This window comes from Microchirus variegatus (genome assembly GCF_963457635.1).
Source record: "Microchirus variegatus genome assembly, chromosome: 3".
Taxonomy (NCBI): domain Eukaryota; kingdom Metazoa; phylum Chordata; class Actinopteri; order Pleuronectiformes; family Soleidae; genus Microchirus; species Microchirus variegatus.
This window is the reverse complement of record NC_139804.1, coordinates 8,486,588-8,509,489: the sequence shown is the minus strand read 5'-3', so window position 1 is coordinate 8,509,489 and position 22,902 is coordinate 8,486,588. Positions and strand designations below refer to the sequence as shown.

At 39.1% G+C, this 22,902-nt stretch overlaps 1 protein-coding gene across 1 annotated transcript in view; it reads right to left on the bottom strand.

Annotated features, from left to right (window-relative positions):
* The window catches only part of sox13 (SRY-box transcription factor 13), a gene marked incomplete at both ends in the record, with an annotated part of 36,111 nt that extends 13,585 nt beyond the window's left edge, over nucleotides 1-22,526 (bottom strand). Inside the window, 9 exons of the mRNA XM_083886611.1 lie at nucleotides 1,560-1,678; nucleotides 3,932-4,097; nucleotides 6,240-6,316; nucleotides 14,992-15,106; nucleotides 15,214-15,282; nucleotides 17,057-17,229; nucleotides 18,807-18,893; nucleotides 22,114-22,216; nucleotides 22,308-22,526. Of these exons, the coding sequence (XP_083742737.1) occupies nucleotides 1,560-1,678; nucleotides 3,932-4,097; nucleotides 6,240-6,316; nucleotides 14,992-15,106; nucleotides 15,214-15,282; nucleotides 17,057-17,229; nucleotides 18,807-18,893; nucleotides 22,114-22,216; nucleotides 22,308-22,526 (1,128 nt within the window). The remainder of the gene's footprint in view (nucleotides 1-1,559; nucleotides 1,679-3,931; nucleotides 4,098-6,239; nucleotides 6,317-14,991; nucleotides 15,107-15,213; nucleotides 15,283-17,056; nucleotides 17,230-18,806; nucleotides 18,894-22,113; nucleotides 22,217-22,307) is intronic.
* Nucleotides 22,527-22,902: the final 376 nt, after the last annotated feature.

Genomic DNA, 22,902 nt, shown 5'->3' with positions numbered 1-22,902 from the left:
GTCTTTATTGGCAAGAGCAATATAACTAGGGATGCACCGAAAATCAGGAAACAGTTGGCCGAAACAGAAAAGCCGAAATAAGTTATTGTGCAAATTCTGTAACATTGTTTTTTTTTTTTCTAATGTTGTTATGGCAGGGACTGTGTGTGCTTACCTCACTAAGGTCAAGGCATTGCAATTATAGTATATTATATTGTAGAGTGCGCCCCCTCATCTGGTGCAGCGGGCCTTTTTGTCTGTGCACCACACCTGCACTGTGGTTTCTCTCTCTCTCTCTCTCTGCTGCGTTGTGCGTCGCTGCTGCGCTCTGCGCTTTTCCTCCAAGCGATCTTTCCGTATCAGCACAGACTGGATTATTTCTCTACACGCAGTTTTATCTTTACATCCAATAATAACCTTTATGACGAGGATCGGTACAGTCGCGATGACGTGCGATGACGACAACTCTTAACAGCGCACTTTTCATTGTTTTCACTCCGTGGTCTCAATCTTTTTGTAGAAGAGCTTTAGTTTAGTTGTAATTAAGGGAATAACCGATTAATCAGATGAGCTGATGTCTTAAGTTAACTGTGAGCAGCACCAATGTGTGCCGTCTGTTGCTAGGCAACCGTGACAGCAGCACGCGCACAGAGGACCGGAGCCGGGGCGGCCGGGATCCTGCGTAGATCCCGCCACGACAAGTTTGCTGGTCTTATTATTCCCTGTGTTTTATTTTCATCTTTATCTTTAGTGTCGATGTGTGTGTGACAGACATGTGGATTGGATATTTAAGGAAATACGGAACTAACCGCATCCCGTATTGGTTCAATACGGGACGCAACATTTAATTGCCAAATAAAGGACGATTCCGTATTTTACGGGACGGGTGGCAACCCTAACTGGTAAGTACATGTAGTTTTACCAGTGCCACGGAGTTCACGCTTTCATACGTGTTAGCTGTTTATGGCTCGTAGCAGTGGACAGAAGTTATTTGAAGCTACGTTCGTTAGCTTGTTTGCTAACATTGTTGATGTTTGTATTGCTCTGCTCAGGGTTTAACTGCAGGTTAAATTTCACAAAAATCAGACAATCGGACTGTTTCGTGTAAGAGAGTATTATTCTAAGATGCGTTTAGCAACACATGTAAAGATCCAATTCTTCAATTCCAATTCTTTCCTTTACACTTAATGAACAATTTGACGTGACTGTCTTGTCATATGTTTGTTGTATGTATCTGGTAAAGGTTGTGAAAGCTCTTGATCCTTGGTCAGTTAATAAATACTTGACTTAATATGCTGCCCCTGTCTTTATGTGGTTGCTGGACACCAAATTGATAGTGTTTTTCTTCATGCACCTATTGAATGGGTCACCTTAATCATTATCAGAAAAAAATGCCCATCCTGAAATTTTCTTGAGGAGCCGGCTGCAAGTGGGTGACTTTTAGCAATCGATTAATAGACACAACTGTGAGCGACCGTCACCTTTAGCATACATTCCATTCATGACAGATTTAATTAGACTTCTCTGAGCTCAGTCGCTCTTCTCTGTGTCCTACGTTTATTTTGTGGAAATAAACTCACCATTTTTCCTCCACTCTCCCTCCCTCTCTCCCTCTCTCGTCCTCCACTGCTGTAGTTCTTCAGGAGTTGTTGGGCATCATGTATGGCCTGGCTGACCACATCGCCGTCGCCAAGGAAACCTGCAGACAGAAACCCACAGGATGAGACGAGAGGAGGAACAAATGGTGTGGAGACAGGTGAGGAATGTGATACTGTGTTGTCACATGACAACATGACATCCACTTCATCAATCTCCTGAATCAACAGTCAAGAAACATATGATTCTAAACTCAAACCTCATCCATACAGGCACACAGTATTAAAGAGGATGTATTTAATATTTAATACATGCACATTGCACAGCAAATATATATATCATTCATCCATCCATTTTCTACCGCTTTATCCTCCACATGAGGGTCATGGGGGGCACTGTGCCAATCTCAGCTGACAGAGGGCTATAGGCGGGGTACACCCTGGACAGATCACCACAGTGACACATAGACAAACAACCATTCACTATCACACTCACACCTCCAGTCAACTTAGAGTGACCACTTCACCTAATCCCCATACAGAGGTGGAAAAAGTACTAAAATAATGTACTCAAGTAAAAGTACCAATACTTTGATGAAATACTTTTCTACCCTTTTCCCTGTTACAAGGGTTTTTTCCCTGGTAGTTTTTCCTTACCCTGGTTGAAGGTCTAAGGACAGAGGATGTTACCAACCCTGTGAAGTCCCGTGAGACAAACTATGTTTTGTAAACTGTGGGCTATACAAATAAAGATTGATTGATTTGAAATGTACTTTAAGTAAAAGTTACTTAGTTACTTTGCGTGGGGTGTGAGGGTAGTAGAAATATGACAAGAGGTCAGAAATCCAAAACATTTTGGAGCTCACGCCCGGCGCGACACAGGATATTACCTAACTTTTGGCCACGCCCTCTATGTTCACGCGCCAGTGCTGGTGCTAATCACATCATCATTCGTCTGGTTCTGGTGTATATTTTCCCCCTGTAGGTCTTCATTGTGCTGAATTTTTATTTTTACTCAGTAACGAATAGGATTTATAAAGTAAGTAAGTACAATACTTGAGTCGATACATACTCAAGTAAAATACAAAATACTTATTTTAAATTGACTTAAAAAATACAAAATACACAAAAAAGTATTCAATACAGTAACTTGAGCAAATGTATTTTGTTACTTTCCACCTCTGTCACCATATTGCAAGTTTTTGGACGGTGTGAGGAAGCTGGAGAAAACACACACACAGAGAACATGCAAACTCCACGCAGAAAGGCCCTGTATACAGTATATTGATATGTATATATGTACACTACTGTTCAAACGTTGGGGTCACCTATACATTTTTTTGCTTTTGTTTTCCATTAAAACTCACTCTTATTTATCAAAAGAGTTGCAAAATGAATAGAAAATATAGTCAAGATATTGACAAGATTAGAAAGAATGATTTTTATTTAAAATAATATTTTTTCCTTTCATCATACAAAATGTACCATTAGAACACTGGAGAGAAATGGGCCTCTATACACCTATGTACATATCCCATTAAAAACCAGACGATTGAAGCTACAATAGTCATTTACAACATCAACAATATATAGCGTGTATTTCTGATTAATTTGATGTTATATTCATTGAAAAAAGTGCTTTTCCTTAAAAAGTAAGGACAGTTCTAAGTGACACCAAACTTTTGAACGGCAGTGTGTATACATACAGTGTGTAAAGCTACTACTTAAATGCTTGACTTTGACCTTTAGTAACTTGTATCTGTTCTACACGCTTAATATTCACTCACAATAATGAAATGAATGACCTGAAGAACAGGCTGCACACAGTGACTTTAAAAGGTAAACTGTGTTTTATTATGTTCAGCTTTCATTGTGCTGTTTCTCAATTACAATGGGTTGTGTACACTCTTACAAGTAAAAGTGCTCAGTAGAACCTCATAAGGTTCTTCCGCTTGTCCTCATAGGAGAACCCTTTTTGGCTTCAGTCCTTTTGGAGGGTTAGGACTGAACCCAAGAACCCTTTGGTTCTTGGGTTTTAAAACCCTTTATTGATGAAAGGGGTTTTAAAGGGTTCTCTGGATCAAAATGTTTTTACCGGAACCATTAGTGTTACCAAGAACCCTTGGTTCTTTCAAATTAACGCGTTAATTCCACAAATTAATCATCCTGCGTTAACGCGTTAATTTTGACAGCCCTATTTAATACAGATCATAATCAGTGGATTACATTTATTTGACATTGTATTTACAGTGTATTGTCACTCTCTAACTTTTCATGAGTCCAGAGAAACAACCTGTGTGTGCAGTTTATATCCACATATATCTCCATTATCAGGAGAGTCAGTTGTTGGAACTCACTGAGGGCAGATCGTGGTGGACTGTGGGGCACTTCTCTCTGCAGATCTCTGGGTCTGTATGCTCCCTGTAGTGCCAGGGTTCCCAGCTCCAGACTCTGTGGACTGGGTGTTTTTCCCAGCTCCAGCCCCTTTGGCTTAGATGTCAGGTTCAAGGGTTGACTCGCTTCCTAAACACACACAGTGAGAACAGATTAGCAAGGGAGGGGCAATTTACGCACATTCGGGCGTAGCTGCGAAAGGCGAGGGTGTGCGTGTATTCCGGTTATCCGCTGCAGATTTGGCGTGTCGAAGCACATCTGTCACGCCTTTGTAGTATTTCTGCTCTTTTGTCTTCATGTTCACCTTTTCTCTCTCTATCTCCTAAACCTTGTCATTTCTGCTTGTGAAAAAGTCTTGCAAATCCAACAGTTCGTGCTGCACACACACACACACACACACACACACACACACACACACACACACACACACACACACACACACACACACACACACACACACACACACACACACACACACACACACACACACACACACACACACACACACACACACACACACACACACACACACACACACACACACACACACACACACACACACACACACACACACACACACACCAAACATAAGAGAGAGGGTGTGGTGTGTCAAACAGGCTTCTCAGCCTCTAAATGCCAAGACAGTTTATTATCTGTTTAATCTGGAGAGCTTTTCTTTACCACCATCCACTACACACAAACACAAGACTTCACAATACACAATAAGTAATACAATAATCCTCAATCAATCTGTCTCACTGTGCAGAGGGTGGATACATAAAAAAAGGTGATGTTTGTGTTGGCACTTGAGTTTCGTACAATTAGATTTGCATTTAGTTTATAGCATACACAAGCTGTATAAACACATCAGAGATGCTACAATGTGTCAATGTTTTTGCCATATTGTGTCTATATATGGGGCGGAGTAGCTCAGTGGTTAAGACCACTACTCCCATGTGCAGGAGACATCATGGTCACAAGTTCAAGGGCCAATTCCAATTCCTATCTTAACCCTTAATCTTAACCCTCAAGCGCAACCCTTAATCTTAACTGTCCGTCAAAACCAAGTGTTGAGGGTTATTTGGTCACTTAGAAATGGGACACCCCTTAAATGCAGATACGTCTTCAGATTGTAGGGGGCAGAATAACCCGAAAGCTGCGTCCAGTCTGTCAACTCCAAAAATGAAGAAGAAGAACACATTTACGTCACAATTATTTATTTATTATTTTATTTCAGTCAAGTTATTAAGTTGTCAGTTAGTTATAAGATGATACTCATACAAATACCACAACCACGGACAAATTCAGCTGACAGTTACCACACACCACGGCTTATTGAAGGGTAAACGATAGCAAACAGTTGCGTGTGCGCACCGGCTGGCTATTGACAAAAGATCGTAAAATAATAATAAATGTTACGCAACAATGACGTCAGTAATCCATAATATGGGCCTAAACTAAGATAATACAATGGTTTTCATCATTTTTATATCTCTATTAACAAAGAAAATACTTAATTTGTATTGCACTCTCTTCTCTGCACGCCATCTCTCTTATGTGAAAACACGCAATGCATTCTGGGTAGCCCTTGCTCCCAATGGTGGTCGCGTAAAATCTCAATATTGAGGGCGATACAGCCCTTAAACTTGCCCCTCAACTTAATTTTTCTGAGAATCTGGACAGCGGGAGCACGCATTTGTGAGATTGAGGGTTAAGCAAGGAATTGGAATTCACCCCAACTCCACCCCTGGCTGGTTGTACTCAATTGTAAGTCGCTTTGGATGGAAGCGTCTGCTAAATGACATGTAATGTAATGTAATATTCATGGCTTTGTGATGTCACCTGCAAGCATTTTCAAAGGCTGGAATCAAGTGACATAATCTAGTAGTTTCCAACTCCTTTTTTTTTTTACAGCAGTGAAAGGATGAAAATTCAGATACACTTAAAACATATTGAGATGGCATGGTAAAAATATAGTGAGCTACAGTATAAATAGTATGGAATATAAGTGTATAGCCTTACAGTGAGATACAGTAGTGCTCCAAATCTGTAGGCCTATAGCAGAAGTATAAATTTACAGGTGTAGTATATATTATATGTATATAGTATATGTTATAAATTATAACTGTAACTGGAGACATGTTTGCACATTAATTAACTTGTAAAAAATATATATATATTAAATAAATATAAATATAAATATATTAATAAATATTCAGAATTATTTTGTAATCTACATGGTCTACACAGTACACTATAGTGAGACCATACCTGTCGGAAGGAACCGCTGCTCCTCTTGACGGGGGTAGGATGAGGGTTTGGGAGCAGCTGCATGGGATAGTCCACTGCTGTGGAGGATGAAACATTTTCTGTAAAACACTGGTCCCTCTCTGTGCATGTTTAATACAGAAGCTAAAGGACATCAAAACTATGGCAGACAGACACACACACACATACAGTTGTGCTCATATAAGTTTACATACCCTGAGAGAATTTATGATTTCTTAACCATTTGTCAGAGAATATGAATGATAACACAAAACTTTTCTTTCACTCATGGTTAGTGGTTGGCTGAAGCCATTTATTGTCAAACAACTAGGGGTGTGACGAGATCTCGTGCCACGAGATCTCGCGAGATTAAACTTGACGATATTTCTCGTCGCGGTAAAAAACTGTCCCGCGAGATTTGTGACCTAAAGAAGGAGAAGGAAAAGAAGAATTTTTGTTTCAATTTGTGGAATGAGAAGTTTATTAAAAGCTCATCCTTACATCAGGGTTTCCCCCAGTGTATTATAAGCCTGGCAGGTCGCCAGCATTGCTTGTTTATTTATTTAAAATAGATTTTTTTTATACACCTCGGGGAACAAGAGCGCATGTAATCAGCGCAGCGCACGCTTGTCCATGTGCCGATTGAAACCCAAGTCACACTTCAAGTCCGTCATTATTACAGTTACATCATTCTTGTCAATAAAGATGTTATATTTAGGGATTCAGCGATAATTCGGCGGTCGAAACACGCACCTGTTAAACGCTGGAAAGTCTCTGCGAAAAAGTGAAACTTGGCTGCGTGCAGCACAGATTATGAACTCCCCGCGACATTCATTTCACAGCAGAGAACATTCTCTCTCTTTGAGCAGTTAACTTAAGACATCAGCTCATCTGATGCATCTGTTATTCCCTTAATTACAGCTTTAAAGCGTCTTCTTTCACAAAGACCACGGAGTGAAAACGATGAAAAGGGCGCTCTGCTCTTCAGAGTCTGTCACGTTTCACTCGGATCACCTGCACTTTATCGTGACTGTACTCCATCCTCGTCATAAAGATCATTATTCTTATGTGGGGATAAAACACGTAGAGAAATTATCCAGTCTGCTTTGGAAGAGACCGCTTGGAGACACAGGAGCGCAGAGCGAGGAACGGCGCAGGAGAGGGAGAAGTGAACAGTGCAGGGGCGGTGCGCAGAAATAAAAGGGCCGTTTGTCTGCACCAGATGAGGCAGATGAGGGGGCACTACCACTTTTATGTTTATGTTGCTTTATTTTACTTTTAAATGTAACCATTGCATGGCTTGTTTTAAGATTCACTGGCCGATTACTTAATTAATATTTAACTTAAGTGAAAAAAATGTATATTATTTATTTAATTTCAAGAGTGTCTTTTTGCAAGACTATAGTTGGTGTTTAAGTATTGTTAATAAATGTCTTACAATAACACATAATAGTCATAATTAAACATTTCCAGTGAACTTTTAATTACATTTTTTTTTTTTTTACAAAAAAACGCAGTTGGCCGCAAGTGTGCCCCGAGAGATACCACCGGGCTTAGCCGGTTTTCTGGGAGGAAACCCTGCTTACATCATGCATGTAAAGAGTTATACATTTCAAAATGCATGTGCAACTTGTTTAAATAAATCTGTTGGTACAGTCAGATATATTGTCATTGTAATTTTCTCAAAATCTCGTCTCGTCTCGTTCTCGTGAACCCAATATCGTGTCTCGTCTCGTCTCGTGAGCTAAGTGTATCGTCACACCCCTACAAACAACCGTGTTTACTCTTTTAAAATCATAATCACAACACAAACTACCCAAATGAATCAAAAGTTTACATACCCTGGTGATTTGGTCTGATAACATGCACACAACTTGACACACACGGGTTTGAATGGCTATTAAAGTAACCATCTTCAGGAAAGGGATATCATAAAATATCAAAGGAATTGAGAATGCCAATCAGCAGTGTTCAAACTCTCATTTAGAAGTGCAAAATGAGGGGTTCTGTAAATTATCCCACTTACAATACACCAAACAGCACAGAGACAAGCCTCAAATCTTCTGGCACAATGTCATTTGGAGTGATGAGACCAAAATGTAACTTTTTGACCACAACCATAAACACTACATTTGGAGAGGAGTCAACAAGGCCTATGATGAAAGGTGCACCATTCCTGCTGTGAAACACGGTGGTGGATCGTGATGTTTTGGGGATGTGTGAGCTACAAAGGCACAGGACATTTGGTCAGAATTGATGGAAATATGAATGCAGTTAGTTATCAGAAAATACTGGAGGAACATTTGCACTCATCAGCCCGGAGGCTGCGCATGTTTTTTTTTTTATTTATTCTTATAAACAACAAAAAACTGCATACATATTTTCTGGATGTGTTCCAGTAAAGTGAAATATTATCCTCTATTGTCATTGTAGCATTGCTAAAACAACAAATCTAATGGTGGCCTAAGACTTCTGCATAGCACTGTATATATATATATATATATATTAAATCCAGCTTATATACCCTTTATATACCATAAAAATGAAATGCATAATGGTAGAAATCACCTCATGGTATATTAATCCTATTGCCCAACCCAAATCCACAGACTGACAGGCTGTAACTCACCCGTTCTGTAACCTAAGCTGAGCTAATTTTCTTCACAAACAAAGGTGGCAGCATTTTAGATTTGAGACATCACAGAAAGTGAATTGACAAATAAAGGAGAGATAATTATGAAAATAAATGTCACCTGCTCTTACATTTGTGTTTCCATTTGAATATAAATGTAATCTGGCTGTTTTATATATACCTTTAAGAAAATAAATGGTTTAATCAAAATATTGAACCTTAATTATTTGTCACATGGGTTTCATATCAACACTGTCTGAAAATTGTTCCTAATTTCGGTATTGGCACTGGTCCCCAAACATCCTACTTACTGGTTTGCAAACCACTCACTCTCCCACACCAAAGGCAATATAGAGAAAATCAGTGATTTTAGCACAGGAGCTCCTGGTCTACTGCTGCCTCGTGTGGTCACTTTGTGTCAAAGAGGGAAATCTGAATAAAGGATTTTAAACACAGAAGTCAAAAAGATTAACACAGTTGAATTTACTGATGGAGGCAGCCGTGGATCGTCAACTCCTGTGTGCTATGATGTTAAATCACTGATTTTCTTTATGGAGAGTGGGTGGTTTACAAAGCGACACAAACTTCACTTACCATCTGTAAAAGCCTGTCTAATGGAGAGATAAAGCAAGATACATACTACTAAGATGTTGCAGACTTAAACACGCTTAGGTTTTATCAGGTGAGCCTTTTGTTAATTTACAAATTTACAGCCTTTTTCACTTAATAAAAGCCTTAGTATCCGTGTCAGACGAAAAAAACCCTGAACTATCCCTTTAATTCTACAAATACACTCTTAGAAATAAAAGTGCTAAGTAGAACCATTGTCCTCACAGGAGAACCCTTTTTGGTTCAAGGTAGAACCTTTTATAAAGCTTCCACCTGGAACCCTAAGTGTTACCAAGAACCCTTATAAAGCCCTTTATTCAGGAAAGGGGTTTTAAAGGGTTCCTGGATCAAAATGGTTATTAGTGGAACCATTAGTGTTACCAAGAACCCTTTCCCGATGAAAGGGTTTTTCAGAAGCAAAGATTCCAGGTAGAACCTCAGCCCTTGTCGAAGGAATCTTTCGGAACCCTAATTTCTAAGAGTGTGGCTCAGATATAAGCTTTGTGGGTTAACTTTTGGACCTTAATGTGCAAATGTTAAACATGTGTTTGCTTTGCTCATTCTAAACTAATCTTTGTGTCATAAATCTTGAGTAATTAAAAGGAGACACATTTAGTCTAGACTTCAGGACAAATTCTCCAAAGGACAATATTAAGTTGATAAATAAGGGATGCACAATAAATACCTTTTGCTCATATCCATGATGCTGAGTGTTTGCGCCAATACAGTGCCTTATCAGACCACCACCCAAAGCCACAGCTGCCCTAAATTATGCTTTTAATTGAAATAATTATTTTTATGTTTCTGTTATGGCTAATTGTGTTATTATTATTGTTACCATGAGTTTGATCCATGAGTCAATGTCACAAAACTACCACAAACAAGGATGCATATGTTACTGTACATTGTAATGGTAAAATTAAGTTTCTCTGACTCAGAGCTAAAACTGCCCATCACCCATACATGCCGAACACAGAATACCAGGTCCTTTGTGTATAGTGTATTGTATATTGTGTATTGTGTCTAGCCTGAACCTGCACCTTCCTGCAGCACCTGCAGGGAGCCGGCTCCCCGATGCCTACAGTGGACAAAGAAAAGGTAGAGTCTTTGTCTATTGGAGGAATGTGAAAGGGGAGCTGCTCAGGTATAAATGTGGAGTGCTCACTTGCTCTGGTTTTTTCCTCCAGCAAGGATCACTCCTGTGAAGATTGACCTTTTCCTTGCAATGAAAATAAAAACTTGTCGGCCAGCAGAAGTTCTTTGAACATTACAACCACTCAATATCATATCACCAATATGATATCACCATATCAATTTGACACTTTTTTCAGGCCTGTATCACTACATCAGGCAAGTCACAGGTCGTGGCGTTTTACCTGATTTAATCAGCGTATGTGAAGGAAATTTAACAAACAACATGTCTGACTATGAAACCGATGAAGAAGATCAAATTGGATATCTTTATGAACCAGATTACACAGACGTGGAACTTTATCAGAGAGATGTGATGCAAGAGCATGGGGCCAAAGCTGCAGAAACAGTGAAGCAAAGATGATGGTGTACTCATCAGAGGTGTAACCTCATCTCATATGAAGCCAGCACATTGTCTACTTCTGCCTGAATCACCAACTACTGATCTATAATATTACACATAGAATGTATCTGATAATACATTTTAAAGCCAATGTCGGCCAATACAGATATCGTGCCAATAATATGGTGTCTGGCTGCAATGATTGATTGATAATTAATCGATTTTTAAATTAATCAACTATCCGTTTGAGTGTTTTATTTTAGTTATTAAAACTAGTGCTGTCAAAATTAACATGTTAACGCAGGAGGATTATTTTGTGTAATTAACGCGTACATTTTTTTTAACGCACTTTCTCACTTTCATCGCGCTACGAGTAGACGTGCCGTTTATGAACAGGCAAGACAGGCAAATGCTCTGGGCCCCGAGCCGATAGGGGGAACCCGACACTCGGACCTTAATGCATCAATGAGCAGCTGCATCCCCGTCCCCCTTAAACAACAAGGGTTGATTTGCAATGACATCTCGGTCGGAAACCCCCTAAAGGGGCCCCACGTCACCTCACGCTAACCTGTGTGAAGCTGAAGGAAAATGAAGAGGAGTTATCAATCAGGTCGTTAAAAGAGGAATAAAAAAGAGAGGAGGAAGAAAAAAGAAAGAAAGACACACAGTTGTAAGTGGCGCTACTGGCGCAGATAATGATATAATCATAACATTCACAGTCATTGTCTAACTAACGGGGACACAGACAGCAGCTAACATTAGCGTCAGAATGCTAGCTGACGCTAACGCTAACTAGTAGAAGCAGTGCTTCTCCTGCTGTGGGTTTAGTTCCCCCAAGAAAACTATATAACTTTAGTTTTATAGATTTTTTTCTGGCATATTTACGAATGGTAATTAATCGTGATTAATCGTGATTAATCCACAGCTATCCTGATTAAAAATTAGACAAACACATCACATTCAAAATCAATGGGTTGGATATCAGACAGATAAAAATATAAAATCTGATACACCTATATACAGTACATACACATTACATGCTTCACTATGGACAGTGAAAATCTGCAACATATTTCTTCTTTATGTGAGAAGAATATTTTTTACAGATTTGGAGAATTATGTCTTTGAAATGGCTTGAAATGCATCAGCACAAATGTTTTTTTTAGCAGCTTCATAGTTTAACATTATCCTATCAGACTTATTTTTTTGATATCGCAAACAAAAAATCATGCATCTCTAATTAACATCAACATGTCCAGGTTTGGGAAACACTTATGGGCATTTTCTGACATTTTATGGACCAAACCAATTGATCAGTTGATGGAGAAAATAATTGCCAGATTAATTGATTATTCAAATAATGGTTAGTCACACATAGCTGCACACATTTCTTCATATAAAGAAAATAAATGGTGAGCCATGAATTCCACCAACGACACCCCAACAAGACTTACTCTGTGCCACTTTGTTTTGAAAACGTTGCTCGGAGCACAGCTTTTAAGACGAAAGCAAGAGTGAACAAAGGCGAGGCTGTCTGTGCTATGCCATCTACAGCCGGCTAACTGTACAAGCACAAGTGTATGAAAGGTACTGTCAACCACATTGTTCAGCTGAAGGCTACATTTGTATCTCACTGATGCCTTTTCATTTTTCTATTAAACAGGCCTTGAGCTGAAGTGATGTTTCTGCTGAAAAGCACTTGACGGTGAAGATCTACCAGAACTTCTTGAAAACCTGCGCAGATGTTGGACAAAGTGAGGACCTTTATTTTGTTCTGCACTGAGAAACTGCAAACAGTGATAGATCACAGTGACAGAGAGATAGATCAGAGATAGATCACAGTGACAGATCACAGTGACAGATCACAGTGACAGATCACAGTGACAGATCACAGTGACAGATCACAGTGACAAATCGATAGATCCCAGTGACAGAGAGATAGATCACAGTGATGGATAGATAGATCACAGTGACAGATCACAGTGACAGATATATAGATCACAGAAACAGAGAGCTAGATCACAGTTGCAGATCATAATAAAAGATCAGTGACACAGACAGATCACAGTAGCAGATAGATAGATCACAGTGACAGAGAGAGAGATCACATTGACAGATCACAGTGACAGAGCGATAGATCACAGTGATGGATAGATAGATCACAGTGACAGATCACAGAAACAGAGAGCTAGATCACAGTTACAGATCACAATAACAGATCACAGTGACAGATATATAGATCACACTGACAGATCACACTGACAGATATATAGATCACAGAAACAGAGAGCTAGATCGCAGTTGCAGATTATAATAAAAGATTAGAGTGACATATAGACAGATCACAGTAGTAGATAGATAGATCACAGTGACAGAGATAGATCACAGTGACAGAGAGATAGCTCACAGAAACAGATAGCTAGATCACAGTGACAGATCACAGTGACACATAGATAGATCACAGATAGATCACAGTGACAGATAGATAGATCACAGTGACAAATAGATAGATCACAGTGACAGATAGATCACAGAAACAGAGAGATAGATCACAGTGACAGAGAGCAAGATCACAGTGACAGAAAGATAGATCACAGAAACAGAGAGATACATCACAGTGACAGATAGATAGATCACAAAAACAGAGAGCGAGATCACAGTGACAGATCGATAGATCACAGTGATAGATCACAGTGACAGATAGATAGATCACATAAACAGAGAGATAGATCACAGTGATAGATCACAGTGACAGATAGATAGATCACAAAAACAGAGAGCGAAATCACAGTTACAGAGATATAGATCACAGTAACAGATCACAGTGGTGATAGTGCGATAGATCACAGTGGTGACAGTTGAAACTGACAGGTTAAATCTCTGAGATAGCTTTCTGTATCCTTCCCCTAAACCAGCGGTACACGCGGACCAATCCCAGTCTGTGGGTCGTTTGGTACCGGACCGCACAGAAAGGATAAATAACTTTACATTACATTATTTGCGTTTTATTTATTATCGGGGTCTGAACAATGTTTTATTTTGAAAAATGACTGGACTCCCTCCATTACATTCGTCTATGACTCACTCTTGACACATCCCGAAAGGAGAGCGCTGGCCAGAGTTTTTGAATTACGAGAGCCGCTGCAGAGATCTCTCTCAGAAAAGAGAGATCTCTGCAAAACTCGCAAAACTCGCTTACTTGTGCGACGTATTCAGCCTACACACCTACACAAAATAAGTAAATGAACTAATTTACCGCGAGTGATTATTTGGTCTTAAAAAGCTGTGTAAAAATAGGTCTATGCTGCTTTAAGGTGTGTGTTGACCATAAACTACATTTCCCACAATGCATGGGGATTGTGTTACCCGTAAAGTGACGGCACCAGCACTAGATCCCAGTGTATCACTGTATATGCATCATTCGACAGTGAGATTTTTAATTTATGTTTAATTCAGTTATAGAACCAACTATAAGTGTATTGTATAAACTCAGTCAGTGCTGACTACGCTGTGAGCGCCCCCTTTGGCAAGAACCAGACACAGATACGTGCTTATACTCAACACAAGGCTGAAAAACAGTTTATTGCCACTGCACAGAGAGCTCAGCTGATGAAATCTACTCCTGCTTAAATCTGTGATGTGTGAAGAATACGTGACAGCACTCACTCTCCCACACCAAAGACCACACATTTGACAGTTGTTGATCCACTGCTGCCTCCATTATTGCCTTATTTTGTCACTTCAGTGTTTGAAATAATTTGTTCATATTTACCTCAGTGATCACACGGGGCAGCAGTCAACCAGCAGCTCCTGTGTCCCCGCAATCACTGATGTTCTCTATGGACTTGCTTCATAATAAGTGCTTATGATGTTGCTATGTTTGATTTAATGTAATAATGTAATAGTTATTGTATTTTCAGTTATTTGGATGAAAATCTGACCAGGGACGGTGAAACGTCTCTGCTAACTTGATGACTGACCTGGCTTGCAGGGGATTGGTTGCAGTGGCAGGGTCATCTGGGGGTCAGAAGTGACGGGGAGAGGCTGTGTGCTGTGGTGGAAGGCCGGGATCATAACGTAGGGCATGTTCACCTGCTGGGACAAAGCAGGACAATTGCACTTTACATATGAGTTCTAGCGTCATCCGTGCTGTGTGTGTGTGTGTGTGTGTGTGTGTATGTGTGCATGTAAGAGGAGCTGACCTGTATCTGCTGCTGGAGCAAGTTGATCTTGTGCTGCTGCTGGATCAGCTGCTGCTGCTGTTTGGCAATCTGTGACACAAGACATGTTTTGTTTTCACAAACATTGTGAATTCCAATGGTACACAGCAAGGGATGCTCTGCCTCCTCTAAAATGTCAGAAAATGAATGGTCAAATATGCACTGTTGTACTTAAATGTCATTACTAACAGTATAAATATATTTATGCATAAATAACTGAGCCTGAAAATGAGCAACCACCACTGACTGAGTGACCATGATCCCAGCCTCACTAAGCTATTCCAAATGATTCATTTCATTTGTGGGTCCCTACCCAGTGTTTGGGAATCACTGCTTAGTATCTGCTATAGTACATTATAACATACTTCCATGTCATATCAGTCATGACTGACATATTTAGTATGTTTTTTACAGGGTCTCTGCAGGGTTCAACAAGTCAAATTTAAGACTTTTCAAGACCATAATGAATAAAATTTAAGATCCATTTCAAATCCATACTGGCAAAAAAGTACAATAGACATGAAGGAAAATTGGAGCCATAAATCGTTTGGCTTAGCTGTGGGCTTTCATTATGTTTTCTCCGCTGCAATGCTTAGCTGTAACACACCGCGCGGCGCGCACAGCACACTAGCTAGTGGTGCTCGATAAATTCTCACCGGGCAGCACAGGTGGCCTAGTTTAGTTCTGTGTTGTAGTTATGTTATCACAAACTCAAAAATAAAAACATTTCAACGCAAGACTGAAGTTTATGCATGTTTTAAATAAAGGTAATGTTAATAGATTTTCAAGACCTTTCAAAGTTGTATTTAGGACCTTTTATGAAATGAAGTTTAGACATTTTTAGGCCTTAAATTCAAATTATTTGATTAAGACTTTTTAAGACCCCACGGATACCCCGTTTTTGTGCAATTTATGTCGCCTCATTTGTATCTTTGGCATTGCCCGGTGCCTAAATTTTGCATTTTTCCTGTAACATTGTATATGATGTCATCACTTTGCATACACCAAAAGGCCGGCGCTCATCTATTTAGTTGTGGGTGTGAACATTCTGACTGAACTCAACACTATTAAGATTTTGTTGTACATGTAGTTTTGGGTCTTTGAGCCTTGCTTCTGCATAACAAACAGTAATACCTCCTCATTTGACTGGGTATTTTATTAGGGATCACCATTTTCTTATTAATTAAATTAAATTAAATTAAATTAAATTAAATTAAATTAAATTAAATTAAATTAAATTAAATTAAATTAAATTAAATTACATTTCAAATCATAACATACATTATATCAAGGCACTGTACATAGACAACATCATGCAGAGCAGAGAAACCCAACAATTCACACAATGAGTAAACACTGGACATCAGTTGAGAGAAAAAAAACTCTCTTTTGACAGAATCAGACTCAAAGATGTGCAGCCATCTGCCTCAACCGGTTGGGGTGAAAGGAAACAATAGTTGGCCAGTCTATGGATAGGCATGAGTATTCAAGTATTCCATTATTTATTTGATTATAAAAAGTCAATCAGTTACTGAGTATTTGTAAGTATTAAAAAGACACAAAACAAATGATCAAATCTTTCTACTCTAATGACAACCTAATTTGTTAACATTCATTCAGATATGAAGTAAAAAACCTCCATGCATCTGTGTCCTTTTGTTTATTCTGTTCAGATTAAACCTCCCAAACAGAGCTTGTTCTCAGACTGAATCCATCTAATTTCCCTAATCATAACGCTTCCTCCATTTCCTCCCATTCCTGGCTGTGGACACAAGCTTACTTGTGTGTTGTTTGCATGTCCGGATGTCTGGATTGTGAGTGGTACCTGTTCTTGCTGCTGCCGAGCCAGTTCCATCTGCTGCTGCTGCTTCTCCAGCAGCAGCGCGGCCATGTTCCTCTGCTCAGAGTGGGCTCCCAGGAGCTGCTCCCTGAGACCACTCAGCTGGTTGATCATCATCAGCAACTGCAGCTCCTTCTCTGCCAGAGACTCAGGGGTTCCTAATGTAATGTCAGATGTGCAGCTTTGTTATTTTAATGTGCGTCTCAGTCAATACACTAGACAATAGATACTGCACACAGCCAGGTCCCACTATATGTATAAAAGATACATAAATACACTTTAAAAAAAAAGAGAAAACTCAAAATTTCAAGGCAACTTGATGCAATCAATTGTTGAGTTTCCAGCCCAACTAAAGATCTCGAGTTTTTAAAAAATCAACTAATATTATTTTGTTAGACACACTTTTAAGTTGTGCCAACTTCCCTTTTTTAAACAGTTTGGCTAACTAGTCTTGTTCAGATAATGTAAAAAATTTATAAAAAAAATAATTTATTTAAAATAAATTTTGAAAAACTCGCAATCTTTTGTTGGGCTGTAAACTCACATTCTTTTTCACAATGTAATTCATGATTAGGTTATTAATGAATAATTATGGATAATGGACACTTATCAATCAATGTTTTTTATCAGTTTTCACACAGTACTGGGCAATAAATGGATATTATATCTACATTACAGAAATATTGATTTGATTTATATTGTGATAGATATCTATATCGAATTCTATAAAATCATATCATGATAACATTTATATCATGATATCACCCAGCCCTATTTCCACACATGAATACATGATTCTCCATTATCTTAAATTTGTTTTAATATTTTAAAGTTCATAGCTGTAGCAAGACTTGCTAACAAATCCACAAGGGAAACTGGAAAATGCCTAATATTAACAAACTGAAAGAGGGCCTATTGTCACCTTGTGTGTTATTTAAGGCTTAAATTTTAAGCTATATCACCGTTTATTAATGGTTACTCACTGATACAGAGCGACATGACAGCATGTATTTGAGATTAATATTAATAAAACAAAACCTTTTAAAAATAATAAATTAAAAAATATATATATATATTTTTTGATATATACAATATAATATTTTGTGTATTCATATGATAAACATAACATATTTCTGTTGTTTATGGCAACTGGTAATAAACATAAGAGCCTTGTACACACCAGCTTCAAAAAGTCCAAACTATACATTTGATTCAGTATATGAGTTTAGTAGGTCTGACACTAATTACTTAAATTATGTTCCTAATCTATTAATCAAGAAAATAATCAACAAGTAAATCAATTATGAAAATAATGGTTGGCGGCAGCCTTTGTTGTTTGGGCCATTAAATGTCAGAAATGCTGATCAATCTTTCCCAAACCTCCAGATGATGATATTCTCAAATCTCTTGTTTTTTACTTTGCGGTTAAATTCAAATAAGTTATTCATTAACTAATGAAGCTGACAGGTGTGACTGGCAGCTGATGGAGGAAACATATGGGCTCACTATTTGGCAAGCAACAAATCACCACTGCCAATTTTATCTGATTAGTTAAAACACCTTATTTGACAGATAATAATCTCAATCTCAAATGTCAATGACTTCATTAACAACCTAATCATATGCCATTTATATAATTCTTCATAAATAAAGCAGCTCTTAAATAAAGCAAATTCTGTTTGTGGCATGTTTGAAAAATATTATATAAAGGTGTTGATGGAGGCTGAGTGCTGACCTTTGAGTTGTCCTGCCCCCACTGTGCTTTTATCCAGAAGTTTCTCCTTCCAGTCAGTATTCAGCAGCTTCTCAATGGTAGGCATTACTATTAACAGGACACAACAGGTTGCATTAGATGACGTGAAAAAGTATATTCTGTCAAATAAAAATCCATCTGACATCAGCCTCTCCCCTGCCTCCGTAATGACATTTATTGAAGAAGACATCTGAGGTGCAGAAGAGCAGAGGTTGTTTGTGTGTCTGTGAGAAGTTTTAAGTGTTTGAGTGGATCAATATTTGGACAGGCGAACAAATTTGAGGTCAGCTGGTAAAGAGAGTTCGCCTCAGATGGAAAAATCTGAGGCAAGGAGTGGAGGCTGGTGAAAGACTGGAGGGCACGGAGAGTCTCAGGAGTGGCGCCAGGAGCAGCACTCTACTCCACATGTGATGGACTGAACAAAACCGGACAACAAAAAAAACACAAAAAAGAAGTAAAAAGCAAAAAAAAAGCACCTCAATCCCCCTGAAAACCATTCAAGAACCAAACAACATCCTCGCTTTGCTGGAAAACCATCACTTCTACACATCAATTTGCAGCCGACTGCTTTGTTTAATGCTGAATGGCAGCAGGGGGTAGTGCACTTAAACACATAAGCTATGGAGTCATGAAAGCCAGTGCACAAACTGGATGGACCTTTTTTTTTGTTCCAGTACATGAGAGAAAGACTCCGGGTGAGAGGTTTAGAAAAGAGGCAGACAGGTGGAGTTTTAAATGTGAATACTGAAGGTATCTTTGGTGAACCTAGCCGAGTCTGCCAGCCATTTGATTTCACTCTGGTGAATCTACAGAATCCTTGAAAAAACAGAATCAACCACAAACAGGTTTTTACAGGCACACTTAACACAATGATGACAGAGAAGCCATGGCAAGCAACTTTTGAATTCATCAAACATGGCGGCCATGGGAGAGCAGCTGTGTTTCAATTCGTCAGTTGCTCCTCGGAGCTCCCCGGGCAAAAGTTAGTACACCCCTTTACTGGACAGCCATCGCTCCGTCTGTGGCCTTATTAAAACGGGAAGAGGACGTTCAGTAAACAGTCGTGCGCTCCCTGCAGTGAACAAGTGTGCAGCACCCTATCATTAATATCAATGGGCTCAGAGTTTTCTCCGCCATTCATTTGGAGATTTCATCTCCTTGCGTGCATCATTTCTCTCCTCTCTTTTCCTCTGGCCCAGTTCTCTATGTTATGTCTTTATTTTATTACAGTCAAAAGAGTAAAAGGTAAATTTGACATTGTAGTTTAGTTCATCATCAAATAGCTCAGCATTCCAATCATTCAGTAAAGCCCTATCTGTTACCTTTGTTACTATGTTATTTCCAATGTTATTTCCAATGTAATCTCCTGGATAGCTTGGTCGTGAGAATCGCTATAATCACAATTAAAGTGTAATTACCATACTGCAAAGTTACAACTCATCCTTTTTACCCCCCACACAATATGTAGTTTGAAGCTAATGCGAGTCATATCATCTATAACGCAGGGACTTGTTAACATGAAACAGCTGTGATCGTTTCTGTGTAATAACTATGAATCGTCAACCAGTTTTTATATCATTTCATTCATTGCAATGTCACATTAAACCAAATGTCAAGTGGCTGTGGGTGTTTTTATCCCTGGTGCTCTATATAAATACAGACCATAATACTAACTCTTCTCCTTTGATTTTATTTGGTAGTAACAAGTAAAAAAGATAGCTAAAAGTACAAGCTGCTAGAAATATAAATAACAAAGTAAAGTACAGATACTACGTGAATGTTGTACTTAAGTACAGTAACAAAGTATTTGTACTTTTGTTAGATTACAATACTGATGAGAAAATGTACTTCATATGAAGGTGGCAAAAAGGGGGAGCAGCTGATACTGGTGTATACTGGTCTCAGTCTGCTGATGTTACAGGTTGCATTTGACCTTGAAAATGAGTTGAAAAAGGGCCGTTCAAAAGCAGCGTCTATTTGGAACCATTGTGCTTCTGTGGCACCTGTTTCTGCTAAGCAACCAAAATGTGGGCGCTTCTTAGGTGACTGAAGTTGCTGCAGGTTTACTGAATTAACTAACATATTAAACTTGATAAATGTCTGGAAAAAAAACAAAAAAAACTTGGCAGGTATGACCTACTTCTGTGGCCCGAGTATAGAAACACCCACTGAAAACACGTTAAGAATAGCATTTAATATCCTAACTGCATTGTAGTGAGGAATGATTTGGCAGTGTTTATTCAACAGTAACACTTTAGTATGCTCTTTCCATGCCTGGAGCCACATCTGCTTACACAGAGCAATACGATTTGACTGAGTAGAACATTTGATCTGTAACTGTGCATTTGGACAAGAATTGACTACATTAATGTAATGTTCTTTTTGCTTCTACTCAGCTAATGCAGCCTTTTTTTTTTTTTTTTTTTCATTCATATCTCTCTCTCCCAAAAAAAATTAAACATTGTCATGCATCGTCAGTTATGTTAAGTTTTGTATTTGTGTCCTAGGTTGGTTTTCATGTTTTTGCACATTTCCTGTTTTATTTTGGTGGGTGTAGGGGTTCCCGTCTGTCTGCACTTCATCTACATTGGCCTTGTCTCGTCTGATTTTCCCTGAGTGTCTGCACCTGTGGTGATGTCCTGATGGTTTGCACCTGGCCCTTGTTACCTCTCCTATATATGCTCCCCTCTCCCCTTGACCGCTCTAGGTTGAGCTCCTGTTTTGGTTTTGTCATTTGTCAAGAGAACAATAAAACATCTCTTAAAGACATACTCATTGCCCATGGATCCAAGCCGAGAGCATAGCGCAACAAACAGTTCTATACGACTGATTTCATCTGAGGTTTATAGTTAGGGAGAGTCAGGCATGTTTTGCTTAACTCTCCCTCAATATTAGGGTTGTGATAAGTATGCCACATGCCAAGAGGAAAGAACATTAAATGCTGGATGCTCCATTGTTGTGTTTTGTGATTTGATTTTGTGTTTTGCCCCTCAGGGCCACCGTACTATTGGTCCGATACAAAAATGTAAAATCTGTTACAAAATGCTTTTTATTGCATAGTTGGAGAATGATGTGTTTGGAATAGCTTGAAATGGCTGTAGGTGATAAATGCATAAGCACAGATGTGTTGTTAACAGCTTGATGGTTTAAATGGTGTAAAACGACCATATCAGAAGTATGAGATAGTGGTATCAGTATCCAGCCATCACTAGTTGGTACCAAAGTGATTACACGGCAGCTTTGTCTACACTAGTTCTGAGAGTGAAGTTTGTTAAGATCACAGACAGACCTTCTTTGAAGCTGGACTGTCCCTGTGGTTGGTCATGTGTCCTGATCTTCTTTAGTCCCATGGGGCTCTGCCTGTGTGTCAGGTCCTTACCCGGGGAGCCCTCCTGTCAGGACACAGAAAAGACAACCTTAACTGACAAAGCATCAGACCCAAACCTTTGGTCAGAACCCGGCATTAGCCTTTGATGTTCTTACAGAAGGGGAGCGGGACAGTGGTGGCGTCAGTTGTCGAGCTTCCACTGGCTGATTTCCTGCCCAGTCACGTGAAGGAGATGTTTTAGGAGGATCAGTGTTGGTTGCAATGACTCCGCCTCCCTCGCCGAACTCCTCCTGTTCTACTTTGACACCAACTCCTGCCATGCTAACATTCCCACCAGAGAGGAGGTGCAGCACTGGATGGCTGGGATCAACCATTCTGTCGAAAGACAAACAAAACACACAATACTAAGTGTTGTTTGGTGATGGAGAGGGTATGGAAATCCAATGTGTGTGTGTGTGTATATATATATATATATATATATATATATATATATATATATATATATAAATAAAAGACACAAACAAGACACAACTGCAAACACACAGAGACGTTTCAGACATAAATTCTACTGTTCAAAAAACACAAAAAGATTGTGTTGATGCTTTGGTGATATTATTATAATTACTATTCTTGGCTTTAATTGTATGCATGTTCTGTCAAGCAAAACTATCAGACCTGGCTTGAGGGAGCGTCTGTGTGTATGCAGCAGTAAAGCAGGGCAATGTACAGTATAATGACCAGGTTTTTTGA